The following is a 21957-nucleotide window of genomic DNA, read 5'->3' on the forward strand; positions in this document are numbered from 1 at the left end:
GCACTGTAACACACAGCTGCAGCTTCCAGCAGAGATCCAGCACCAAAAATAGAACATTCCAGGGCCTGGGGGAAGAAGCTTCCGGCAGCTCTGTGGCCGAGGTGTGCGTGGGGAGTAACACAGCCAGCTGTGCGCCTGGGATCTTTCTGTTGGGAGCTCCCTGACATTCCTGCCAGTGACAATCATCCAGTACTTGCTCTTCCCAACATCTCCGCTGCAAATCCCAAATAAAACCAAGAGTGCCGGATCTCTCCAATGGTTGCTCAGCCTCTGCGTCACAGCTCCAAGGACCTGGGTTTGATCCTGACCTCGGGTGCTATCTGTATGTGGATGTTTGTGACCGTGTGGGTTTTCTACGGGAGTCCGGTTTCCTCCCAGATCCCAAAGACGGACAGGTTTGTTGGTTATTTACTAAGGATTGAGGAAATTGGGCATGTGTCCAGTGACTCTCACAAACCTCTACAGAAAGCATACTGTCGGGATGCATCACAGCCTGGTTTGGGAACAGCTCTGCCCAACAACACCTCAGGAAGGCAGCCGGCATAATCAAAGACGTCCCACCCCGCTCATTCCTTCTTCTCCCACCTCCCGTCCGGCAGGAAGTACAGAAGCTTGAAAGTGCGCACCACCAGACTCAGGAACAGCTTCTTCCCCTCTGTTATCAGACTAGAGAAAGGGGGGGGGGGCGATGGGAAGAGGTGGGGGGTTGATTAGGGAGGGGGCGAGGATGCTGGGGAGAGGAGGACTGTAAAATGGTGATTTCCTTGACCCTGGCACTATGAAAGCAACATAACACCTGCCTGCTCCCCTGACTATTGAAATTTCTGTACCTATTGCTGTCTTGAACATTCTCTTCCCTCCCTGTACAGTTGAGCCAATCAAGGCACTATTGTCTCAGCTTTGGCTGTATCCCTGTGAAGCCAATCTTCCTCATCTGTATTCAGAACCAAATAATTGTTAGTGGCCAAGATGCCCTCAGATCTCTTGAACTGCCTGCCTCCTATGATCATCACATAGGAGGGAGAGAGGAGGTTGGGGAGAGGAGGAGGGGGAGAGGAGGGGGAGAGGAGGAGGGTAGAGGAGGAGGGTAGAGGAGGAGGGTAGAGGAGGAGGGGGAGAGGAGGTTGGGGAGAGGAGGAGGGTAGAGGAGGTTGGGGAGAGGTGGGGGATAGAAGAGGGGTAGAGGAGGGGGAGAGGAGGTTGGGGAGAGGAGGAGGGTAGAGGAGGAGGGTAGAGGAGGTTGGGGAGAGGTTGGGGTAGAGGAGGTTGGGGAGAAGTGGGGGGAATAGGAGGGAGAGAGGAGGTTGGGGAGAGGAGGGGGGTTGAGGTGGGGGGTCGAGGAGGTTGGGGAGAGGAGGGGGATAGAGGAGGGGTAGAGGAGGGGGAGAGGAGGTTGGGGAGAGGAGGGGGGTTGTGTAGGAGGGGAGAGGAGGTTGGGGAGAGGTGGGGGAGAGGAGGTTGAGGAGAGGATGAGGCTTGAGTGGGGGGGAGAGGAGGGTGGGGAGAGGTGGGGGGTCGAGGAGGGGGAGAGGAGGTCGAGGAGAGGATGAGGGTTGAGTGGGGGGGAGAGGAGGGTGGGGAGAGGTGGGGGGTCGAGGAGGGGGAGAGGAGGTCGAGGAGAGGATGAGGGTTGAGTGGGGGGGAGAGGCGGGTGAGGAGTGGTTGGGGGTTGAGGTGGGGGGTAGAGGAGGGTGGGAGAGGATGTTTTGGAGCGGGGAGAGGAGGTGGGTAGAGGGGTGCAGTGACTGTCTCCCCGTGCTGCCCGTGTGCAGCATGTTTCCACAGTCTCCTCCTCACCCCTCGCCCTGCCTGGAGTGATCCCACCACCCACCGACAGCTATCTGGGTCACCGGCTCTGTTGGAGCTGATGAAAAGCTTCATCATGCCTTTCCTGCCAAAACCGCAATATAAAAGAGTTGCCTTTTCAAAAGAAAACAATTTTGACAGCAATCGCTGCTCAACGAGGCAACTTCCATCAGTGGGCCCTGTCTCAGAGACTGACCGGGTCACACAGCATGGGAACAGGCTCATTAGCCCAACGTGTCCATGCCAATCGCGTGTGTGTGTGTGTGTGTGTGTGTGCGTGCATGTTTGTGTGTTTGTACATGTGCGTGTGCATGCGTGTGTGTGTGTGTACGTGTTTGTGTGTGTACGTGTGCGTGAGTGTATGTGTGCATGCACATGTGTGTGTGATATTGTGTATGTGAGTGTTTAGATGTGTGTGTATGGAAGAGAGAGCCTGACAGTGGGGGGAGAATGAGAGGACAGGGAGAACATGAGACAGAGAGAGAACAAGAGGGTGAGCAAGAGAGAGAGAGAGAGAGAGAGAGAGAGAGAGAGAGAGAGAGAGAGAGAGGAGTGTGTGTGTGAGGCCCGAGAGAGGGGGGAGAGAGAGAGTGGGAGGAGAGAGAGGAGGGGGGGGGGGGGGAGAGGAAGAGAGAGAGGAAGCGAGAGAGGGGAGAGGGAGGGAAAGAGAGAGGGAGGGAAAGAGAGAGGGAGGGAAAGAGAGAGGGAGGGAAAGGGGGAGAGGGAAAGAGAGAGGGAGGGAAAGAGGGAGAGGGAAAGAGAGAGAGAGGGAAAGAGAGAGGGAGGGAAAGGGGGAGGGGGAGAGGGAAAGGGAGAGAGAGAGAGAGAGAGAGAGGGGGAGGGGAGAGGGAGAGGGAGAGGGAGAGGGAGAGGGAGAGGGAGAGGGAGAGGGAGAGGGAGAGGGAGAGGGAGAGGGAGAGGGAGAGGGAGAGGGAGAGGGAGAGGGAGAGGGAGAGGGAGAGGGAGAGGGAGAGGGAGAGAGAGAGATACAGCACTGGAGGAGCTCAGCAGCAGTGGGTCAGGCAGCATCTGAAGACCCAAATAGCCATTCCCTCCACAGATGCTGCCTGACCCACCGAAGTCCTCTATCACTTTATGTTTTGCCAAGTGATTTTGATGACACAAACTTGAAAACAGAACACTAGGAAAACTCGGCAGGTCAGGCAGCATCTGCAGGGAAGGAGAATCAGCTAACGTATCAAGCCAGAACTTTCTTCCAATTCTGAGGACGGGGTTTCAACCTGAAACATTCTCTGTTTTTCTCTCTCCACTGATGCTGCTTGGGTTGCTGAGGGTTTTCAGAATTCCCTGCTTTTATTTCAGATACTTGGCTCGGGGAGACTAGATAGAAATATAGAAAATTACGAGGGGCATAGGTAGGGTAGACAGTCAGAACCTATTTCCCCAGGGTGGATATATCATAGAGTACAGAAACAGGCCCTTCAGCCCAACTCGTTCGTGGCCACCAAGATGCCTCATCTATGCAAATCCCATTTGCCTGCAATTGGCCCATATCTCTCTGAACCTTTCCTGTCCATTTACAATTTAGACATGCAGCGTGGAAACAGGCCCTTCAGCCCACTGAGTCTGCATCGATCAGTGATCACCCCGTACATTAGCACTATCCTACACACGAGAGACAATTTTACAATTTATTTTTATCGAATATTAACCGACAAACTTGCACACCTTTGGAATGTGGGAGGAAACCGGAGCACCCGGAGAAAACCCACAGGGAGAACGGAAAAAGTCCATGCAGACAGCACCCGTGGTCAGGATTGAACCCGGGTCTCTGGCGATGTAATGCAGCAACTCTACCTGTACGTCATTGTGCCGCCCCTTGTGTCCTGTCCAAGGAAGGGTCTTTAAATGTTAAAGACTAGAGGCCATAGAGGCTTGAGGTGAGAAGGGGCAAAGTTTAAAGGACAGCCTTTACATTGAGGCTGGTGAGGAGTGCCTGGAACGGGCTGCCAGGGGTGGTGGAGGAGGTAGATACGATCGGCAGGTTTAAGAGAGAGCGAGAGAGATAGACACATAGATATGCAAGGAATGGAGGTATATGGATCACATACAGGCAGAGGAGATTAGTTTAACATCACGTTCAGCATGGACATTGTGGGCCGAAGGGTCTGTTCCTGTACTGCACTGTTCTATGTATGAATGAATGAATAGGTTTATTGGCCAAGTATGTGCATATACAAGGAATGTGTCTTGGTGCTCTGCTCACAAATGATAACACAAACATATAGTTAGCAATTAAGAATAAAGCATAAACACATCAAAACAATGATACAACATTACGGTCTAAACATGTGGTTGAAAATAAACCAGAGCAAAAAAGAAACTACAGACTTTGGTTATAAGTAGAACTACCACTCGTGGAAAAAAAGCTACTTTTATGTCTGGCTGTGGCTGCTTTGACAGTCCGGAGTCGTCTTCCAGAGGGATGTGCTTCGAAGAGTTTGTGGCCAGGGTGAGAGGGGTCAGAGATGATCTTGCCCGCTCGCTTCCTGGCCCTTGCAGTGTACAGTTCGTCAATGGGGGGAAGGTTGCAGCCAACAACCATATAGAAACAAAGAACTGCAGATGCTGGTTTACAAAAAAAGACACAATGTGCTGGAGTAACCCAGCGGATTAGGCAGCATCTATGGAGAACATAGATAGGTGACGTTTCAGATTAGGACCGTTCTTGAAATTGATGTAAGAGTCAGGACTAACCTGTTGAACCAGTTTCAAAAAGGTTCCAATCGAAAATGGAATATATACATGTTTAGTTTAGTTTAGTTCAGCTTAGTTTAATTTAGTTTAGAGACAGTGTGAAAACAGGCCCTTTGGCCTACTGAGTTCACACCGACCAGCGATCACCAGTAGACTAGTTCTACCCTCCTCACGAGGGATAATTTACAAAGGCCAATTAATCTACAAACCTGCATGTCTTTGGAGTGTGGGAGAAAATCGGAGCACCCGGGGAAACCCACGTGGTCACAAGGAGAACGTACAAACTCCGTTCCGAGGTCTACTGCAATGATCTACTGTACGTTCTACTAACTGCCTCTGCAGAGTTTTGATTCCCTTTACTCTTCAGAGGGAGAACAGTTTCGTGTGAGGGCAACTTCATGAGAAGGGTAGGATCAGAGATGTGGTGGGAATCAGTGAATGAGGGATTCCAATCCAAAATGCAGTTATTTAGAAGTTAACCTGAAATTAACTTTAACCTGGAACCTTTCACAATTTAAATTTCAAGCTGCTTATTTAGAAATATAATTGAAATAATCTATAACCTGGACCCTCTCACAATGTAATCAGCCGCTGGTGGGCAGTTACTAGTTAACACTGCTTCAGCCAGTAATTAGGAAGAAAGTTCTTGTGGGAACTTTGGTCCCCGAACACCTTTTATTCTCAGCACAAAACTCACCCAAATAAGGTCAACATGAGTGCAATAACACAGTGTGCGCCTGAAGTGAGACTCTCAGCCTCATACGCCGGATACCACTGTCTTAGCTACTCACACAAGCTGTTTTATTTACTTTCTATTGAAGCTCAACTACTTAAAGGGCCACATACACCGATGAGCCAAAACGTTATGACCACTGATAGATGAAGTGAATAACATTGATTATCTTGTAACAATGGCACCTGTCAAGGGGTGGGATATATTAGGCAGCAAGTGAACAGTCAGTTCTTGAAGTTGATGTGTTGGTTGCAGGTGAAATGGGCAGGAGTAAAGACCTGAGTGACTTTGACAAGGGCCAAATTGTTATGGCCAGACGACTGGGTCAGAGCATCTCTGAAACAGCAAGGCTTGTGGGGTGGTCCCGGTCAGCATTGGGGAGTACCTACCAACAGTGGTTCGAGGAGGGTCAAACCACAAACCACCAACAGGGTGTTGGGTGCCCAAGGCTCATCAATGCACGAGGGCAGTGATGGCACCAGGATGCACTGTGGGAAGACAAACCGGTGGAGGGAGTGTGATGCTTTGGGCAATGTTCTGTTGGGAAACCCTGGGTCTGGCCATTCCTGTGGCCATCAATTTGACACGTGTCACCTACCTAAACATCGTTGCAGACCAGGTACACCGCTTCACGGCAATAGTATTCCCTGATGGCAGTGGCCTCTTTCAGCAGGATAATGCGCCCTGCCACACTGCACACATTGTTCAGGAATGGTTTGAGGAACATGACAAAGTGTTCACAGTGTTGCCCTGGCCTCCAAATTCTCCAGATCTCAATCCGATTGAGCATCTGTGGGATGTGCTGGATCAGCAAGTCCGATCCACGGCGGCTCCACCTCGCAACTTACAGGACTTGAAGGAACTGCTGCTAATGTTTTGGTGCCAGATACCACAGGACACCTTCAGGGGTCTTGTAGAGTCCATGCCTCGGCAGGTCGGTGCTGTTTAAGCGGCACACGGAGGACCGACAGCATATTAGGTAGGTGGTCATAATGTTTTGGTGGATCGGTGTACACTCTCCACTCTCTTTCAGAGAGGACCTGTTTAACAAGGATGTTGCCAGGACCTGAGGGCTTGAGCTCAAGGGAGAGGTTGGGCAGGCTGGGACTTTATTCCTTGGAGCCTGAGAGGTAATCTTACAGAGGTGTATAAGATCATGAGGGGTGTAGATAAGGTGAATGCACAGTCTTTTACCCAGGGTAGGGAAATCAAGAACCAGAGAACATGGGTTTAAGGTGGAGGGGGAAAGATTTAATCGGAACCTGATGCGTACCTTTTTAACACGATAGGTGGTGGGTGTATGCAACAAACTGCCGGAGGAGGTAGTTGAGGCAGGTACTATTGCACCTTTTAAGAAACATTTGGACAGCTACATGGATAGGATATTTAGAGGGATATGGGCCACATGTGAGCAGGTGAGACTAGTGTAGATGGGACATTTTGGTCGGTGTGTGCAAGTTGGGCCGAAGGGCCCGTTTCCACGCTGCATGACTCTATGACATTTTTACGAGGATGTTGCCAGGACTCTAGGATCTGAGCTATGGGGAGTGGTAGCGCAGGGTGGGACTTTATACCTTGGAGCGCAGGAGGCAGAGGGGTGATCTTGTAGAGGTGTACAAGTTCATGAGAGGAACAGACAAGATTCATGCACCTTTTACACAGAGTTGGAAAATCAAGAACCAGAGGACATAGGGTTAAGCTGAGAGGGGAAAGATTTAATAGGAACCTGAGGAACAACTTTTTCACAGAGGACGGTGGGTGTATGGAATGAGGTGCCAGAGCAGGTAGTTGAGGCAGGTACTAGAACGACCTTTGAAAGACATTTGGACAGGTACATGGATAGGAAAGGTTTAGATGGATAATGGCCAAATGTGGGCAGCTGAGGGCTAGCTTAGATGGGGCATCTTGGTTGGCATGGACGAGTTGGGTCGAAGGGCTTATTTCCCTGCTGTGTGACGCTATGAGTCTCTGAAGTTTTATTTTTCAAGTGATCTTTAGCCTTGGAGGTTTTATTGTTTGTGGTAGGGAAAGTCATTGAAAACAAACATCTTCCCAATTTGCAAATTGACCGGCATGGGTACGTTTAGATGAAGGGCCCTTTTCCATGGTTTCTGACTCAATGACTGCAACTGCAAGAGTTTGCAACAAATGGAGCAGTGTGGAGTGGCTTGTGCAAGAAGCCACAATGACACTTCAAGTTGCTGCGACACAGGGAAACCTGACCACGGTCTTTCATCGTCACAAGTGAAGCCCCATCTCCTTGTGCACTTTAAATAAACAGGGTTAGCCATGACCAGCGTCTCACAGCTTTGCCATAACCCTTTGTTTTGTCATTAACGGCACAGCAGAGCAGCGGGTAGAGCTGCTATCTCACAGCACTGGTGACCCGGGTTTGATCCTGACCACGTGCTGTTTGTGTGGAGTTTGTATGTTCTCCCTGTGACCGCATAGGTTTCTTCCGGGTGCTCCGGTTTCCTAGCACATCCCAAAGACGTGCGGGTTTTGCAGGTTAATTGGTCCCTGTAAATTTCCCGAATGTGTAGGGAATGGATGAGAAAATGGGATAACATAGAACTATGAGAATGGGTGATCGATGGTCGGCGTGGAATCGGTGGGCTGAAGGGCCTGTTTCCACGCTGTATCTCTAAACTCTAACCTGCCTTTATCAACTTGCCAACCAGATAGCTTCACAAACAGTGTATCACCATGGCAAACCGGCCCTCGCCTATCAGAAACCTGCTCTTTGCCCTGTCCCTGAGTGGCGGGTTCCGAAACTAGGGTACTGTCACCGCGGGGTGTTACGGCACAGTGTGTGGGTACAGTCGCCGCGGGGTGTTACGGCACAGTGTGTGGGTACAGTCGCCGCGGGGTGTACATACGCCTGTCGTTAGCACTCACCACGCGGGGCCGGGCGCCCTGTTCCTCGGCATGCAGCAGGTCGTTGCCGTGCCGACCGGCAGCCTCGGGGTCACTGGATACCTCCTCCTCCGACTCGTCCCAGGACGAGGAGCAGCCGGCCGAGGAGGCTGAGGACGAGGACAGTCTGCGGGGGCTGGCAGCCCCTTCCTCCCCAAACTCCAGGCAGCCACCGCCCCCGTGCTCCGTCACCACCACCAGTGGGATCCCTGGCATCGCCGGCTCCAACAGGGATCCTCGCGGCCATTCTGGATCACCAATGGCCATCCCACTGCCGCTCCCCACCGCACAGTCCATCTCCAATGCTACTGGCTCCACCAACAACACTGGCTCCGACTCCAATGCCAGTGGTCCCGCCTCCAGGGCCAGTGACTCCACCTCCAGGGCCAGTGACTCCTCCAATGATAGTGGTCTGGTCTCCAAGGCCAGTGGTTCCACCTCCAACACCACTGGCTCCGTCTCCAACACTGGCTCTGCCTCCAAGGCCAGTGGCTCCGTCTCCAACACTGGATCTGCTTCTGCCTCCAAGGCCACTGGGTCCGTCTCCAACACTGACTCTGCCTCCAAGGCCAGTGGCTCTGTCTCCCACACTGGCTCTGCCTCCAAGGCCGGTGGCTCCATCTCATTCAGTGACACCGCCCACACAGCCTCCTCCCTCCCCGGCTCCGCCCTGGTGCCGCTTGTCTGGTCCGTGCAGCCCAGCCACAGCTGACAGTGGGATATGTGCCTTGCGGGGCGATGACCCTCTGCTGTGGCTGGACTGCCCCCGGCTGTGCGAGCGGTCAGTGCGCAGGCAGCCATGGCCTCCGGGGACGACGGGCCGGGGGTGAGGGAGGTGCGGGGCGACTCTCGGATCCGGCCGGACACTCCTGTCAGTGCTGCCCCCTCATGTCCGGGCCCCCGGCCTGGCCCGGCTGTCCCAGGGTGGATGGGGTCCAGTGGCACCGGAGGAGAGGCTGGTGCCAATCTCTCTCTTTCTCCTACAGCGGCCCCCAACCTCGGGCAAGTCCAGGGCCGTGGGGTCCCAGCGGCATCCGGCCCTCTCCCCCCCACACCCTCAGACTGTCCCAGGCTCCGATCTCCAACCTCAGTCCCTCCTGGCCTCTGACCTCCAGCCTCCGACACTCTCAGTCTCCAACGTCTGACCTCAGACACTCCCGGTCTCCGACCTTCGACTCCGGTCACTCCCAGTCTCTGACCACCGACCTCGGTCAGTCCTCCCCTCCGAATTCCGACCTCGATCACTCCCGGTCTCCGACCTTCGACTCAGGTCACTCCCAGTCTCTGACCGGTCTTGGTCAGTCCTCGCCACCAACACTCCCAGTCTCCGACCTTGCTCACTCCCGGTCTCTGGCCTCCGACCTCCGACACTCTCAGTCTCCGACCTTGGTCACTCCCGGTCTCTGATCTCCGACACTCCCAGTTTCCGACTTTGGTTACTCCCGGTCTCTGACCTCTGACCTCAGTCACTCCCAGTCTCTGACCTTGGTCACTCCCGGCCTCTGACCTTGGTCACTCCCAGTCTCCGACCTTGGTCAATCCCGGTCTCTGACCTCCGACCTCGGTCACTCCCAGTCTCCGACCTTGGTCACTCCCGGTCTCTGACCAGCCTCGGTTACTCCCGGTCTCTGAGCTCCGGCCTGGAATGTTCCTGGTGTGAGGGTGGTCTCCGTGTGCCACTGCCTGCTCAGTGCCCGCCCGCCAGGGCTGTGTGGTGGGAGCGAGGAGCTGCCAACATCAAGTAGACCCACTCGTCACACACACCCAGGGTGGGCTGAGGGACGTGGTGCAGCTGCAGAGGTGTGTCTGTCTATGTTTTCGCTGGTGTGTGTGTGTGTGTGTTCCTGTGCCTATCTGTCTGAGTGTTTGCCTATGTGTCTGTTTGTCTGTCTTTCTGTGTCTGTGTATTTGTGCTTGAAGGCCAACTTGTTTGTGTGTGTATTTGCTTATGTGTGTCTATGTGCATTTACCTGTATGTCTGTGCTGTTCGTGTGTTTTGTTTGTCTGTGTATTTAATTCTATGTATCAGTATGTTTGTCACTGTTTCTATGTGTAGTATGTGTGTCTGTCTCCCTATCTATGTGTGTCTGAGTGTGGGTCTCTGTGTCTGAGTGTGTGACTCTATCTCTATCTGTACGTCTCTGAATGTTTAATCTGTGTGTGTTTCTATCTGTCTTTATTTGTGTGTATCTGTGTCTGTGTGTGCCTCTGTGTCTCTCGGTGTTTGTTTCTGCAGGTGTATAGCTGAGTGCCTGGCTGTCTTTCTTTCTCTGAGTGTTTGTGTCTGTCTGTCTGTGTGTGTGTCTCCACCTCTGGGAGTGTGCGTCTCTCTGTCCCTCTGTGTGTGTGTGTGTGTCTCTGTGTGTGTGTGTCTGTCTCTGTGTGTGTGTCTCCACCTCTGGGAGTGTGCGTCTCTCTGTCCCTCTCTGTCTGTGTGTGTGTGTCTCTGTGTGTGTGTGTGTGTGTGTGTGTGTGTGTGTGTCTGTGTGTGTGTGTCTGTGTGTGTGTGCGTGTGTGTGTGTGTGTGTGTGTCCACCTCTGGGAGTGTGCGTCTCTCTGTCCCTCTCTGTCTGTGTGTGTGTGTGTGTGTGTGTGTGCGTGTGTTCACCTCTGGGAGTGTGCGTCTCTCTGTCCCTCTCTGTCTGTGTGTGTGTGTGTGTGTGTGTGTGTGCGTGTGTGTGTGTGTGTGTGTGTCCACCTCTGGGAGTGTGCGTCTCTCTGACCCTCTCTGTCTGTGTGTGTGTGTGTGTGTGTGTGTTCACCTCTGGGAGTGTGCGTCTCTCTGACCCTCTCTGTCTGTGTGTCTGTGTGTGTGTGTGTGTCTGTGTCTCCGTGTGAGCAGCGAGCAGTCTCTCTCTCTCTCTGCACACTTACCCCCGTTGTTGCCGGTGTGTCGGGAGGTCCTCAATCCCCGATCGGCAGCAGGAGTCGGAGACAGACCCTTGCTCACATCCCACAGACCGCCAGCCTCCGGAGCACTGGGACCTGAGCTGGCAGTGGCTGCTGCCTCTCCGGACTCCTCTCTCCTCTCCGCACTGACTGCCCCCTCCCCCTCCCTGTCTCTCTCTCTCTCTCTCTCTCTCTCTCTGACTGGTAGTTCTCAGCTGAAACTTCAGTGTCTCGGAGCAGGAAGGAAGTGACTTGGCTGAGAAGTCAGTGTGTGTGATGCAGAGCGACTGTTTCCACTCAAACTCCCTCCCACACACAACACACACACCCTCCCCTATACCCCACTCAGCAACGCACACACATCTTCACACACATACACGCACTCACTCCCACGCACACACAGACAGACACGCCTTCCCCCCCCACACACACACACACACACACACACAGAAAAACACACGCCCCCATCCATCACACTCCCGCATCGCCACACGCTCACTCCCACGCACGCAACACAGATACACACATTCCTCCACACACACACTCCCAAACACACATATTCCCTCCCATACACAAGACAAACACATCCCCCACACACACGCACTCCGTTTTTCCCATACACATTCTTACACACAAGCACACATTCTCTCCTACACATACACACGGATACTCATCCACACTCCCACATACACACACACTGCCACTCCCACATACATACTCTTACACACACCTCACACACTCTTACACACACTCACACACATGCTCACTCCCACACACACATACACAATCCTAGGTACATTCCCAGACACATCCCTGCACTCACACGCACCCCACTCCAACACATCACACACATTCACAGACACGTTCCTACACACACATAACAGAATTGCACACTCCACATATATTCACCTGTTGTTTAATTTTGAAAAAGTGTGATTTCAATTTGATTTGAAGGGAGAGTCATTTTAGTCGCTGCTGTCACCACTGACTCACGGGTGTCTCGGAGTGAATGTGGGGATGCTTTAGGGTTAGGCTCACACACACACACACACACACACACACACACACACACACACACACTCAAATAGACATACACACCTAGATGGACCCACACATACACACACACTCAGAGACACGTACAGTTAGACACACACACTCTCCTACTCACACTCTCCTATATACATTCACTCACACACACACTTCCACAATACACGCTCACACACACTCATTTCGACACACACTCATATAGCCACACTCATTTCACCCACTCACTTGCTCACACTTGTTGAGCCATACACACTCATAGATCAACACACACTCAAACTCACGCAGAAACACACTCTTTGACACACACATTGTTTCATGGGCACACTCATAGATTCACACACCCACACACACTCAGACAGGCACAGATATAGGGGCGCAGGTACACGGGCGCAGAGACACAACAATAATAAACCCAGATGAATGCATTGGGTTTATTCACAGATAGAGAGGGGCAGGTATGGGACCCGTCACAAATGTAGGCAGAGGGCTGAACAGCACAAACCAGGCCTTTTGGCTCAATACAGCCAACAGCCACCCACAGATCCTGACCCTACATTGGCTTTAAGACTTTAGAGATACAGCGTGGAAACAGGCCATTCGGCCCCCAGAGTCTGCGCCAACCAGCAATTTCCATATACTAGCACTATCCTACACACTAGGGACAATTTACACTTTACGGAAGCCAAGTAACCTACAAACCTCATGTAGAAAGGTACTACAGATGCTGGTATATCGCGAAGAGATAGACACAAAGTGCTGGAGTAACTCAACGGGACAGTCAGCATCTCGGGAGAAAAAGATCAGGTGACGTATCGGGTCGAGACCCTTCTTCAGACTTCTGAAGAAGGGTCCCAATCTGAAACAACACCCATCCTTTTGTGTGTGTGGGGGGGGGGTGGTTGAGGCAGCAGCATGACCAGCTGCGTCACTGTACAGCACAGCAGGCCAGAAGAACTGAACCTCTGCTTCTTTCTAATATCCAAACACCATTCGGCCTGACAGGGGCTATACTAACGACCCTGCATAAACCTCCTCCTCTCTGCTTCCATCTTCCTCCAGTCCCTGAAACTGCAAACTCACAAATTATTTCAGACCTAGCTGTGTCTCTTCAGCTTTCTTCAACACTTCCAGCATCCGCTGTGTTTATCTTCTGAGTTGGATTAACTTGTTTAAAATGGGCTTTTTATTTTAGGTATATTTCTAATCCCAGCTTCTGGTATTACATCCATCCCAATAAACATTGAAGCAAAATAATTAGGCATGAATCTTGCCTGACACCCAGTGATTTCATCATTTGGTGTTGCCATTCCTAACAAGAAATTGTTTTCTCACAAGTCACTGCAGGATATATTCCAGATAAAAGAAGGCATTGTGCTCAGTGTACCGTCCAGTGGCTCTGACATCCACCGCGACCCAGATGCTGGGCAACCTGCAGAGAGGATTTATGAGGATGTTGCCAGGACTCGAAGGCCTGAGCTCTAGGTAGAGGTTGGGCAGGCTAGGACTATATTCCTCGGAGCACAGGAGGCTGAAGGGCAATCTTATAGAGGTGTACAAAGTCATGAGGGGAATAGATAGGGTCTTCTTCTTTCATGTCCATCATCCATGTTTCAAATGTTACATCACTGTCATCGTCCTCCCTGAAAAGGGCGCAAGCTTCCGGTGACAATCAGTGGGAGCCATCACTTGTACAATAGATAATGGTGGTAGCAGAATTAGCTCAGGACACTTCCAGTTTCCAGCCCTGCGACGTGGACGCTTCTGCTATGGAGCCAATAGATAGGGTGATTGCACAGAGTCCTTTACCCAGAGTAGGGGAATCACAACCAGAGGATATATATTTGATGTGAGAAGGGAAAGATTTAGACAATAGACAATAGGTGCAGGAGTAGGCCATTCAGCCCTTCGAGCCAGCACTGCCATTCAATGTGATCATGGCTGATCATTCTCAATCAGTACCCCGTTCCTGCCTTCTCCCCATACCCCCTGACTCCGCTATCCTTAAGAGCTCTATCTAGCTCTCCCTTGAATGCATTCAGATAATTGGCCTCCACTGCCTTCTGAGGCAGAGAATTCCACAGATTCACAAGTCTCTGACTGAAAAAGTTTTTCCTCATCTCAGTTCTAAATGGCCTACCCCTTATTCTTAAACTGTGGCCCCTGGTTCTGGACTCCCCCAACATTGGGAACATGTTTCCTGCCTCTAACGTGTCCAACCCCTTAATAATCTTATACGTTTCGATATGATCCCCTCTCATCCATCTAAATTCCAGTGTATACAAGCCTAGTCGCTCCAGTCTTTCAACATATGACAGTCCCGCCATTCCGGGAATTAACCTAGTAAACCTACGTTGCACGACCTCAATAGCAAGAATATCCTTCCTCAAATTTGGAGACTAAAACTGCACACAGTACTCCAGGTGCGGTCTCACTAGGGCCCTGTACAACTGCAGAAGGACCTCTTTACTCCTATACTCAGCTCCTCTTGTTATGAAGGCCAACATTCCATTGGCTTTCTTCACTGCCTGCTGTACCTGCATGCTTCCTTTCAGTGACTGATGCACTAGGACACCCAGATCAACACCATTCAGATAATACTCTGCCTTCCTATTCTTACCACCAAAGTGGATAACTTCACACTTATCCACATTAAACTGCACCAGCCATGCATCCGGCCACTCACACAACCTGTCCAAGTCACTCTGCAACCTCATAGCATCTTCCTCACAGTTCACACTACGTGAACTTTTTCACTCAGAGGGTGATGGGTATAGGAACAAGCTGCCTGAGGAGGTAGTTGAGGCAGGTACTATAAAATTGTTTAACTGACACTTGGACAGGTGCATGGATAGGAAAGGTTTAGAGGGACTAAGGCCAAACACGGGCAAGCAGGGCATCTTGGTCAGCATGGATGTGTTGGGCCAAAGGGCCTGTTTTTTGTGCTTTATGACTCTAGGAGCACATTAACTCCAGCCTTAATCCACTACAATTTGCCTACCGCCACAACAGGTCCACCTCTGAAAAGAAGTCCCAGCCTATCCAACCTCTCCCTAAAATTCAAGCCCACAAACCCAGGTAACATCTCCTGTGAATCTCCTCCGCACCATTTCCACTTTGATGACATCCTTGCTGTAGCTGGGCGACCAGAACTGCACACAATACTCCAAATGTGGACTCACCAACGTGTTGCAAGTTGACCAGTGGACAAGTCAGGCAGTGCCAGTCAAGAGAGAGATCTGAGCCAATCTCACAGACAGCAGATATGAATGACTCTGGTCCAGACTGTGACCATAGGTTATCTGGAGAATCTTGTGGCTGTAATGTGGTCTTTTACATTACTTTAGACATACAGTTTGGAAACAGGCCCTTCGGCCTACCGAGTCCGCGCCGATGAACGATCTCCCTGTACACATACACTATCCTACCCACTAGGGACAAATTTTCTGAAGCAAATGAACCTACAAATTTGTACATCTATGAAATCTAGGAGAAAACCGGAGCACCTGGAGAAAACGCCCGTGATCACAGGGAGAAAGTACAAACTCCGTACAGATAGCACCCGTAGTCAGGATTGATCCCAAGTCTCTGGCCGCTGTGAGGCAAAAACTCTACCGCTGCGCCATAGCGCCGCCCTGTGGTCACACAGTTGTACAGCACGGAAACAGGCCCTTCGGCCCAACTCGTCCATGTCAACCGAGATGCCCCATCTAAGCCAGTCCAACTTGTTTGTGTTTGGTCAGGTGTAAGGGTCTTCCTCCGATCAATCCTAGAAACATAGAAACATAGAAAATAGGTGCAGGAGTAGGCCATTCGGCCATTCGAGCCTGCACCGCCATTCAATATGATCATGACTGATCATTCAACTCAGTATCCCGTTCCTGCCTTCTCTCCATACCCCCTGAGCCCTTTAGCCACAAGGGCCACATCTAACTCCCTCTTAAATATAGCCAATGAACTGGCCTCAACTACCTTCTGTGGCAGAGAATTCCACAGACTCACCACTCTCTGTGTGAAGAAATGTTTTCTCATCTCGGTCCTAAAAGACTTCCCCCTTGTCCTTAAGCTGTGACCCCTGGTTCTGGACTTCCCCAACATCGGGAACAATCTTCCCGCATCTAGCCTCTCCAACCCCTTAAGAATTTTATATGTTTCAATAAGATCCCCCCTCAGTCTCCTGAATCCTAACTCACTCTGGGTGCTGTCTGTAGTGAGTTTGTACATTGTCCCTGTGACCCTGTGGATTTTCTCCGAGTGCTCCAGTTTCCTCCCACATCCCAAAGACGTACAGGTTTGTAGGCTACTTGGCTTCTGTAAATTGTCCCTGGTGTGTAGGATAGAACTGGAGCATAGAGCAGCAACTTGGCTCTTTCTCTGCCCATGCAACGCAGGTACCGAGGCACGTCGCCAATGTGATTGGAGGGATCACCATGCTTTCTACACTCACTTTGAAAGGGAGAACATCAATGTACCTCTTCGAACCCCCCCCCCCAGCCCCAACAATAGACAGATAGACTGAAACATAACCCCGGTAACCCCTCCCTCTCCCCTCCACCCACTCCTCCCCAATCACCACTTCACACCCACTTGTAGGAGAGCTCCCCCTCCCCTCCCCCCACTCACCATCAACAACACCACAGTCACATCTGTAGAGTCATTTAAGTTCCTTGGAACCATCATCTCCAGGGACCTTAAATGGGGGGCCACCATTGACTCCACTGTCAAAAAGGCCCAACAGAGGATGTACTTCCTAGGGCAGCTGAGAAAATACAATCTGCCACAGGTCCAGTTTTATAGTGCCATCATAGAGTCTGTCCTCACCTTCTCCATCATGGTCAAGCATTCACCAAGCATGACATCCGGAGGCTGCAACGAATCGTTCGATCAGCCGAGAAGGTTGTTGGCTGCAACCATCCCCCCATCGACGAACTGTACACTGCAAGGGCCAGGAAACGAGCGGGTAAGCTAATCTCTGACCCCTCTCACCCTGGCCACAAAATCTTTGAAGCACTTCGCTCTGGAAGGTGACTCCGACTGTCAAAGCAGCCACAGCCAGACATAAAAACAGCTTTTTTCCACAAGCAGTAGCTCTACTCAACAACCAAAAGGGTAGCCTCCTTGTGCTCTGGTATTTTATTTAATTCTTCACATGTTTTATTTTTAATTGTCTATTGTATATCGTGTGTTACTTGCAAGGAAAGCACCAAGGTAACTCAGCAGGTCAGGCAGCATCTAGGAGAGAGGGAATGGGTGACGTTTCGGGTCGAGACCCTTCTTCAGACTGAGAGGTCTATGAGACAGTGCTATGAGAGGTTGGTTACAGCGCATATCAACCCCTACCTTCGCAAGAAGCTGGATCCGCTATAACTGGCCAACCGCCACAATAGGTTAACGGAGGATGCGACCTCACTGGCTCTCCACTCTGCGCTGGCCACTTGGACAATAAAGACACATGTCAGGTTATTGTTCATGGACTACAGCTTGGTGTTCAACACCATCATCTGCTCCAAACTGATTACTAAGCTCACAGAATTGGGTCTCTACGCATCTTACCTCGATGGAGATGCGATTTTCCCCCGTATCGTATCTCCGTCCCCACTGCGGCCTAACATCGTGGAGTGGTGCGGCCTTTCTTGGAGACCGGCCCGGCGCTTCAAGCCGCGGGCACGGCGCGGACTTTAACATCGGGAGCCAAGGATTGTGGAGAGCTCCAACCGCGGGGCTTGTGGACTTTAACACCGTGAAGCCCGCAGTCTCTGGTAGGATGAGGCCGACTCGGGAACTCCATGCCGCGGAGAGTTTCAATCCGTCCCGACGCCAGAGTTATGATCATCCCAATGTGAGGGCTTGGACATCGGATCGTCGACAACAGCGACTGTGCATGGTTCAACAGCCCCGATCGCGGGTGAACAAAGAGGAAGTAGATTGAACTTTATTACCTTCCATCACAGTGAGGAATGTGGATTCCGCTGTGGTGGATGTTTATGTTAAATTTTATTTTAAATGGCTGTGTGTCTTGTTGCTTTTTACTTCGTATGGCTGTATGGTAACTCAAATTTCACTGTACCTTAATTATAATGTGGGTCAAGCTTGAAATGTTGCCTGTTCATGTCTTCCAGAGAAACTGCCTGATTTGCTGAGTTACTCCAGCACTTTAGGTTCACAAACAGCTTCTTCCCAGCAACCATCAGGCTCTTGGACACTCCACAACACTAACCACGACCAACCTCAGGACTTTGTTTTGGTTGCACTACACACTTGTTTTGCACTATTGTGGTCTGGCTACCTCGTAGTACTGATTATTAATTTATTGTATTTGCATGCCACCATTAATTATAAGTTCATAAGTTGTAGGAACAGAATGAGGTCATTCGGCCCACCAAATCCACCGCCCTTCACTCTTGGCTGATATCTCTTTCCCTTTCAACCCCATTCTCCTGCCTTCTCCCCATAACCCCTGACACCCTTATCAACCAAGAATCTGTTAATCTCCACCTTAAAAATATCAATTCATTTGGCCTTCACAGCCATCTGTTAAAAAAATAGGGTGGAACAGTGGTGCACCGGTAGAGTTGCTGCCTTACATCGCTAGAGATCCGGGTTTGATCCTGACTACAGATGCTGTCTATGTGGAGTTTGTACATTCTCCCTGTGACCGGGTGGGTTTTCTCCAGGTGCTCCGGTTTCCTTCCAATTTCCAAAGAAGTGCAGGTTTGTAAGTTAATTGGCTTCTGTAAAATTGTCCCTAGTGTGTAGGATAGAACCAGTGTACAGTGATCGCTGGTCGGCACAGACTTGGTGGGCCAAAGGGCCTGTTTCCAAACTGTATCTCTAAACACCAAACTCTAATAGTATTAATGATGACTGTAGATTTATCTGTGTGTTATTACATTATCTAAAGCTGCCTCTAAAGCTGCAGCAAGTAAGAATTTTGTTGTTCTGTTCCCAGAACTCTTGACTCTATTGAAAAAGGCAGTAAAAGGTATTGTGGCAATAAAACTTCCACCAGAATGGGAAAAATTCACAACATCTGCCAGTTTCTGAAAAAACATCTTTAAATCTTCGTATAACGAGTCAGACAGAAGCAATGCCTGCATGAGCACACCATCTCACTGCCTTGGGTGCTCGACACTCCTGGTCCTCTCATGGCCTCGACGGACCACACTTGATGGGCCGAATGGTCTAATTCTGCTCCTATGTCTTATGGTCCATGTCCTCTACCAACCATGGCAAGTGGCTTTAACCTCAAGATCCCCCCCCCCCATGCAGCAAGGTGAGGGGTACAAGGAACAACACTGGTTTCATGTGGGAACTGTTGCAAATGTCTGAAGTCTGGAGAAGGGTCTCGACCCGAAATGCCACCCATTCCTTCTATCCAGAGATGCTGCCTGATCTGCTGAGTTACTGTCTATCAATACAATACAATACAATACAATACATCTTTATTGTCATTATACAGGGGTACAACGAGATTGGGAATGCGCCTCCCATACGATGCAATAAATTAATTAGCTAGTCAGTATTAATTTAAACAACCCAATGAAACAAATTGCAACAGTTTAAAAACAGAATAAAGTGCAAGTAGATCTGTGCCGGATCACTGTGCGATGTGACCATCCGGCTCAGCAGGACCGGTTCATAGCAGCTATGGCCCTGGGGATGAAGCTGTCCTGAGTCTGGAGGTGCGGGCGTAGAAGGCCTTGTATCGTCTGCCCGATGGTAGAAGTTCGAACAGACTGTTGCAGGGGTGTGAAGAGTCTTTGTGGATGCTGGTGGCTTTTCTGAGGCATTGTGTGTTGTAGATGCCCTCCAAGGCTGGTAGCTGTGTTCCGATGGTCCTCTGAGCTCTATGAACTACCCGCTGAAATCATTGATTTCATGTGGATTTGTTTGACTTGGCTGGCAAGCTTATCACCATTAAAACAACTCTTGCATACTACCCAACACCAGTTTAAGTTGGACACAAGGAAATGCAGACGTTGCTTTACACAAAAAAAAACACAAAGTGCTCCAGGAACTCAGCAGGTCAAGCAGCATCTCTGAAGTTTGTGGATAGGTGACATTTCAGGTTGGGACCTTTTTTCAGACTGATTGTAGTGGGTGGAGTTGAGGGGGGGGGATACGTGTGGGGAGGGGGAAAGCTGGAAGAGAGGAGGGGGCAGTACAAAGCCTGGCAAGTGATAGAGACACACGGAACTGCAGATGTTGTTTTACAAAAAAAGACACAAAGTATTAGGGTAACTCAGCGGGTCAGGCAGCATCTCTGGAGAAAAAGGATAGGTGTTTCGAGTCGGGACACTTCTTCAGTGGCAAGTGATAGGTGGATACAGTCTGAAGAAGGGTCCCGTCCCAAAACATCGCCTATCCGTGCTCCCCAGAGATGTTGCCTGACCCGCTGAGTTACTCCAGCACTTTGTGTCTTTTAAAGTGATAGGTGGATAAAGGTGAGGGGGGCTTTTGATTTGCAGATGGTTAGACAAAAGCCAGGGATGAAAAGACACCAAGTGTAAGATTAGGAGATAAAGATAGGAGACATGGAACGTGAAGGCTGAAGAAGGAATATAGTTTTAAGTTCATCTGCTTAGGTACAACACAAGGATTATAACTGGGTCTGTGACACACACTTGTAATGAGTTGTGTTTGTGTTGGTTGCTCAATTTCTTGGCCTTGCAATTATTTTCTGTGTTTAAATAGAGTCAATGCTGAAGTTAAAAAAAGTTGTCAGTCGTTGGCTTAATGTGTTGAATCAGATCTTCTGTAACCCTTTAGATTCCAGGGCATGTGGTCCCAGTTTTGTATGATCATAGGAGTCTGGCCAATGTCACAGAGCATACTGCAGTATAGCACAGGAAGAGGCCCTTCGGCCTACAATGTCTGTGTTAAACTCTTTTCTATCTGCCTGCCCGTGATCCACATCCCTCCATTCACTGCATATCCGTGTGCCTATCCAAAAACCTCTGAAGTGCCACTATCGTATCTGCCTTCACCACCACCCCCCACAGCGTGTTCCAGCAACTCACTACTCTCTGTGTAAAAGCATTTACACTGCACATCTTCTTTAAACTTTTGATCCTGACCAAGGGTGCTGCCTGTGTGCAGTTTGCATATTCTCCCTGTGATTGCATGGGTTTCCTCCTGATGCTCCCACATTCCAAAGACGTGCGGGTTCGTAGGTTAATTGGCCTCTGTAAATTGCCCCGAGTGTGTAGGGACTGGGTGAGAAAGTTGGTTAACATAGAACTAGTGTGGACGTGTGATCGATGGACTGGTTGGGCCGAAGGGGCTGTTTCTGTGCTGTGCTTCTCGACAAAAAGCAAGCGTCAGCTGAAGCTGGATTGGGAGACAGATTCCAGGCAACTGGTGATGCAATTGAAAATGCTTTGCATGCTCTGTGCTGCCTGCATGGAATCCCAGACATCAATTTGATTCAAATTGCTTGCTGTCACCGCTGTTTTTTTCCCATCCACAATAAAATATACCTTCTAGACACAAGGAATTGCAGATGTTGGTTTACAAAAAAAAGACATAAAGTCACAAACATATACATGCATTTAGATGGACAAGGGCTGATTAGGGATAGTCAGCTTGGTTTTGTACATGGGAGATTGTGTCTCATGAATCCGATTGAGTTTTTTGAAGATGTGACCAAAAAGGTTGATGAGGGTAAAGCTATAGATGTTGTTTATATGGATTTCAGCAAGGCATTCGACAAGGTTCTACATGCTAGGCTGCTCTGGAAGGTCGGATCGCATGGGATCCAAGGAGAGATGGCTGAATGGAAAGAAAATTGGCTTCATGGAAGGAAGCAGTGGGTAATGGTGGAAGGTAACTTCTCGGACTGGAGGCCTGTG

At 50.3% G+C, this 21957-nt stretch overlaps 1 protein-coding gene across 1 annotated transcript in view; it reads right to left on the reverse strand.

The window, feature by feature from the left end:
- Nucleotides 1–11324, reverse strand: part of LOC144593842 (uncharacterized) — a 28759-nt gene extending 17435 nt beyond the window's left edge. Inside the window, exons 1-2 of the mRNA XM_078399960.1 lie at nucleotides 11048–11324; nucleotides 8156–9901 (exon numbers count right to left, since the gene is read on the reverse strand). Of these exons, the coding sequence (XP_078256086.1) occupies nucleotides 8156–8974 (819 nt within the window). The 5' untranslated portion in view covers nucleotides 8975–9901; nucleotides 11048–11324. The remainder of the gene's footprint in view (nucleotides 1–8155; nucleotides 9902–11047) is intronic.
- Nucleotides 11325–21957: the final 10633 nt, after the last annotated feature.

The sequence above is a fragment of the Rhinoraja longicauda genome, chromosome 5 (assembly GCF_053455715.1).
Source record: "Rhinoraja longicauda isolate Sanriku21f chromosome 5, sRhiLon1.1, whole genome shotgun sequence".
NCBI lineage: Eukaryota > Metazoa > Chordata > Chondrichthyes > Rajiformes > Arhynchobatidae > Rhinoraja > Rhinoraja longicauda.